The sequence below is a fragment of the Scatophagus argus genome, chromosome 20 (genome assembly GCF_020382885.2).
Source record: "Scatophagus argus isolate fScaArg1 chromosome 20, fScaArg1.pri, whole genome shotgun sequence".
Classification (NCBI taxonomy): domain Eukaryota; kingdom Metazoa; phylum Chordata; class Actinopteri; family Scatophagidae; genus Scatophagus; species Scatophagus argus.
The window spans coordinates 5,782,187-5,787,905 of NC_058512.1; the positions used below are offsets into that span (position 1 = coordinate 5,782,187).

The 5,719-nt window shown below is 38.0% G+C and overlaps 1 protein-coding gene across 1 annotated transcript; it reads right to left on the reverse strand.

The window, feature by feature from the left end:
• Positions 1-1,298: 1,298 nt before the first annotated feature.
• LOC124052008 lies at positions 1,299-2,967 on the reverse strand. Its single transcript, XM_046375856.1, has 4 exons — positions 2,616-2,967; positions 2,337-2,492; positions 2,116-2,208; positions 1,299-1,941 (listed from the first exon to the last, which is right to left on the reverse strand). Exons 1-4 carry the CDS (start codon positions 2,715-2,717, stop codon positions 1,618-1,620), a joined length of 675 nt encoding a protein of 224 aa, XP_046231812.1. The 5' UTR covers positions 2,718-2,967; the 3' UTR covers positions 1,299-1,617.
• Between the last annotated feature and the right edge of the window lie 2,752 nt (positions 2,968-5,719).

The following is a 5,719-nucleotide window of genomic DNA, read 5'->3' on the forward strand; positions in this document are numbered from 1 at the left end:
TGTGTTCTGTATTCTGGCACACTATGGTCTCAGCTTTGTTAAGGTGTGGTTGTAATTTGATCCTTTGACACTTAATGATGGAGAAAATGCAACCATCTTTACGTCGAACTCCATCTAATTCTATAATCCTCACTAGATTACTTAAAGTTTTTAGCCACTTGGGGGCAGTAGAATAAACTGTAAACCCAAAACTGACATATTATCTCTTTAGATATTTGTTAATGCTAACACGTTTGCACTTTTACACACTCAACACACACAGAGCAGCATTAACATTCATTTGGAGCTGTTGAATCCAGTTCACACTCCTTTTAGCTCTGTTTTTGGTCAGTTTTTAGGGAAATAACTTTTCTGACCAGGTAGTTGCACTGATAAAAATATTGTGCCTGATCTACTTAAAAAAGGTAAGGCAACTTTTTGCATCAGATTATTATGTAGATAAAGCAAGGCTAGTCTTTGTATAGGCTACTTACTTTCTTGTGTGTAAGAAATGAGTTTTGCAAGTAAAGTCAATATTAACTTATCAGGTAAAGTCAACTTAATTTTTCAAGTAACATCAACTTAGTTTTGCAAATGAGTGAACTTAATTTTATGAGTAAAGTCTATATAATTAAGCTAAGTTGACTTTACTTGCAAAATTAAGTAGACTTTACTTCCTTAAACCATTTCTTACATTCCAGAAAGTAAGTAGCCTGTACAAAGACTAGCCTTGCATTATCTACATAATAATCTGATGCAAAAAGTTGCCTTACCTTTTGTAAGTAGATCAGGCACAATATTTTGTATCATGCTTGGTCTACTTAAAAAGTTAAGTATGTGTCATCTATCTGTTGGAAATGACAATCCTCTTATCACATGTCAAGATATGTTGCCGTGGACCTAAGTGTTGACCATACTGATAAATAGCCAGGAGCTGGAACGATTAGTTGATTAATCAATTAGTTGCTAACAACTAAATTAATCGTCAACAATTATGATTTTTTTTTTTTTGTCATTTTTTTTAAGAAGAAAAATCCCAGATTCTCTGATGTGAATGTTTTAAATTGTGGACTGTTGATTAGGACAAATCAAACAGTGATTAATTTTTCACCATTTTCTTACATAGTATGGACCAAACTACAAATCGATTTATCACACTGTATACCATGAACAAGACCCACATGAGTCAAACAATCTTAGGTATAATTATGCATCTTAACCCAAAACAAGACTTGGAAGTCGTTTAGCTCAAATAAACAAATTTATTTGACAATAAGAACTGAACTCTATGAACTCCAGACATACTATTAGAACCCCACTGACAATCTTTCTTAGAGATCAGAACACTATAACTAAATGAAATCCTAGCTGTCAAAACAGCTACATCCATTATGTGTGCCATTTAAAGTGCAGAGAACAGATAGAATGCGCAATACATAACAAAATTAAGCATGCACCAGCATCATCATATTCAATCAAATTAAGTATTTTCCAGCATCACATAATAAAGAAACAAGTAGTGTAACCTGAGAGAGTGCATTGGGAGAACCTCAGAATGTGCAGTGTAAAACTAACTGTCAAACTTGACAAGAGTGAGTTCACTCAAATCCTATACTTTCAACACCATCTGTATGGCTTTTAAGCATGCAAACAGACTTTGAGATCATGGACTTTGGAGGACATTTTTTTGTTTGCATCCTCCAGCTCCAAAAAGATCTTCTGAAAGACCTCAAATGTGTATTTCAGTTTATTAGGGTACCTTAGTTCCAAGGCATAGATAAGGCCCATCAGATAGGTGCAAGCATGTGCCACATCTGGGATACCAAAAAGGACTTCTGCTCCCTCGATGGCTATTCCAGCTTGCTTGGGGAGACCATCCCTGGCTTTGCTGACCACAAAGATGCCGAGGACAAATGTAGTAATGGCTTCTTGGACAGCTGCAGCATCGTCGTCATCGAAAACCTGTGAAATACACCAGAGAGAATAAAACTTATTTATTGTATAGTAATGTTAAGGATGCATAACTCTTTGTTAAATTTACAAAATAAATCTTGTCAAATTATCAATAACAGCTATTTTTGCACAAACGTATCTCATACTGACAGGGCTTTGAATCAAAAGTTATATTTTCTTTACCTGGAAGTCCTTGATTAACTCTCCAGTGTTTTCACCAAGGTAGAGAATGAGGCCTCTGATCACAACTTCTCTTCGGGACTCAATGTTGCTGTCCTACAAAAATATGAAATGAGATTACTCATTAATATGAGAAATATGAGATTAATATAAAATATGAGATTACAGATGTCAGAAGACAACTTCTTAAAACTAACTACTACTACACTGTTGTAAATACATGCCTCATTCAGCATGTCAAGGGTCTCATCAAGTTTCTTCCCAACGGCTCCACCCTTCCTCCTGTACAGGCTCAACAGCTGGGGTGTGTATTGGTCCAACTTGCCCAGGAATGTGGACAGAAGTGGCTTCAGTGTGATCCTGCGGAATTCCTCCTCAATCTGAGAGACCAAGAGACAAACATGTAGAAACATAATGAGATACAGAGAGAAAAGAATTACAGACGCACATGGGCAAGAGAAACAGATTAAAATGAGAAGACATGATTAAAATGTTCATTATACCTGGGAAAACTCAAACAAGGCAGGCCATCGAGCTTTGAAGTCAATCACAGGTGGTTTGTTGAGGATTACATCATTTCGACACAGTGAGAAGGTTTTTGCCATCTTTTCATTTATGAGTTTGTTATTGTCTCTTTTCTTGTACTCATAGAGAATCTCCACTCGCTCCTTCTCAAGTGTTGCATCAGTTTCACCAGAGTGGGGTGGGAGGTAGTTTACCTCAGATTTCGTCGCCTTTTTCAAGTGTCTACACAGAGTGCTGGAGTCTGCAGCCAATTTTTTCTTTCGAGAGTTTACATTTAGCTCTGGTAGTCCAGGGTGCCTCACCTTTGCTCTGTAATTGCCAAGCTTATACTTCAAGCTGTTGTGCCAACTATATAAACCATTGAACGATACTGGGTCCCTCAAAGATGGGTGCTTTGCAACAAGGGCCTCAGCAACCTGCTCCCTTTGTGCTTGTGAAGGATAGGCAGTGTAGACAAAGATGCTAGCTGCTAATTTGTCCAGAATGTTGGATTTTACTGCAGGATTGTTGAGTAAGGTTCCGTCCTTTCTGTAAGCTTCATTTGCAGCTTGCAGAATGAGTTCAGTGTCAAAGGAGAAGGTAGGTATCTCAAACTGAGCTGGCCAGGACTCAGAGTGAAGGGAGGAGGTGCTCTCTGGAGAAGACAGAATTATGGTGGATGCTGTGGAACAGGTATCTTTCGATGACTCTGCATGACTGCAGTCAGTGCTCTCTTGGAGTCCTTTAGCATTCAAACAATCCTCAAATGTTAGTGTGATCACTGGTTCAATAAGAACCACCTTGATAGTGTCTTTGTCCTTTATGTCCTTAGTTTCAAGGAGACTAAAAAACTGACCATCGAAATCTTGGTCCTGAAACTGAATACTAAAATCTTGTTCAATTGCAAATGTCTCTTGTAAAATATTCTTCAATTCCCCCACAGTCTGAGGGATTCCTGAGGGCAAGGTAAGCTTGCGAATTTCTTCCTGCAGTATGACTCGAAGTCTGACAGACATGTTGATTCTGTAGTAGGAAAAAAAGACAAAAGGTTATTTTGAATTTAGGCATGCAAAAAATTCATTTACATCTTATTACAAAGAGATAACTTAAAAACTTTTTTTTTTTTAAAAAAAGAGAGCAGTATTAAAACGCATAAGAGGCATTCTCAGGTAAATAAATCACTACATTGAACACTAAAACAGCCTCTTAGGCAGGTGATTTTAATGTTGTGGATAATCAGTGTATGCAATAGAATGTACGTCCAGAATGTATTCAACTGGCTCAACCACATTAAAAGTCTTCTTATAAAACTCCTTTCTTTTGTAAGATGTGGCAAGAGGACCATCAGCTCTTAAAGCTGTGCTAATTGGGTTTGACTCACTCAACTGTTTGACTAAATCGGAGACAACTAGGTTATCAAGTACACAGTCATGTTTCCTTAAACCAGGCAGGATTGAATGATCTTAATGTTTGTACCAAATGCATGCTTTGGGTAACTACCCAGTATTGGCTGAGATGGTGCATTGCCATTTAAGTCATTAGGTAGCTGAGCAGGCTGCTTTGGGGCAGCACTTGTTGGGGAAGGTACAGGAGAAGCAGTGCTTGCTGATGCTAAAGTAGTAGTTATGCTAGCTGCTGTCTCTGATGTACTAGCAGCAGCATCATTGCTACTACTATCAATACAGGCAGGAGCAGCACTGCACTTTTTAAAAGCTCTGAAAAACAGATGCATTACACAGCATTAACTTTCTCTTTGTGAGCTGCTGAAAGATGGAGAGGAAAATAAGCAAGCTGGCTTTGTAAAAACCGCTGTGATTATTTGAAACAAAACAGTGCAGAACTACAGCCTGGTGTGCCTGCGAAAACGCTGCTGCTTCTGCTGCGTTCAATTACACTCGGAACTTGGAAAGATCTGGGTCGGAAATTCCGACTTCCGAGGTAAATGTGTTTCACTGCGCAACCTCGGAAAACATGACTGGTCACAGTAAGTTGATGTTTGTTTGGATGTCTTTCGAGCATTTAAAATACTTCTAAGGAAGTACATCAGCTACTTAAGGGAGAGAGGAAACGAGAAACGTCATATTCCGAGTGTAAGTGAATGCAGCAAGTCCGTGGCCGTGCTGAAACCTGAAGATACACAGCGGAGATGAGAGGAGTCTGATGTATCGTGTCCATTTTTCGGCGGATTTTTCCGCTATTGTAGATATTTTGTCAACTTGTAATATATTAATTTTGTGAGGATATTAAAATGTTGTTTTTTCAACTTCTAAAATTTTGATTTGAGGGGGCAATACATTTATTTGAGGGAGCCGGCCTCGGTTACAATCTTCATGAAACTGAATGTGATGCATTTTTGTCTGATGACAGCAGTGTTTCCTCATTACTTTTTATAACTTCTGCCCACTGCTTCAACAAAATAACAATTCTCCTTTTCATACATTAATAATTGCAAGTCGCTTTTTCCGCAAGTTTACTTTTTAATTCTGCAACACTATGAAAAATAGAAACTGGCGTCCCTGCTGGCGCCGGCTAATTTCTGGCGGTCCTGTTGACTGGCGTTCTGAGCCAAAGCACAGGGGAAAAAACACATAAAACATTATGAAAACTGAAAAGACAGTAATATCTAATCTAACTAGCTACTTGGCAAACTTTATTCTTACCTTAAAGGTTAGTCGACTCAACCATACGCTCAGCCTCTGGAAATGTGGCGCTGTTTTCATGCAGGAGGTACCCAGAATGCATGTCGGTTGGCGGGATTACGGCACGAAGTAAATGAAACAAGTTTATTGTTTGTTGAGTGTTTGTACTTGAGAAGATCGACTGGGATAACTAAAAAACGCTTGTAAATTAAAAAACACACAATACTTTGTATTTTGAACAAATGCATATTAATTTCAAACGATACATTTTCATGTAAAGATACAAACTACGATTTTTATTGTTAATTTCACAGATTTAATTTATGTTAGGTTTACAAATGCTCAGAATCACTTTTTTCAGTGTGGAAATGTCTGTCTGCTGTAAACCCATGAAATTGTGGGCCGTAAAGCAGAAACATTGAGTTAAAAAATGCTGTAACACTGTGTAGAGCCATAATGCAACC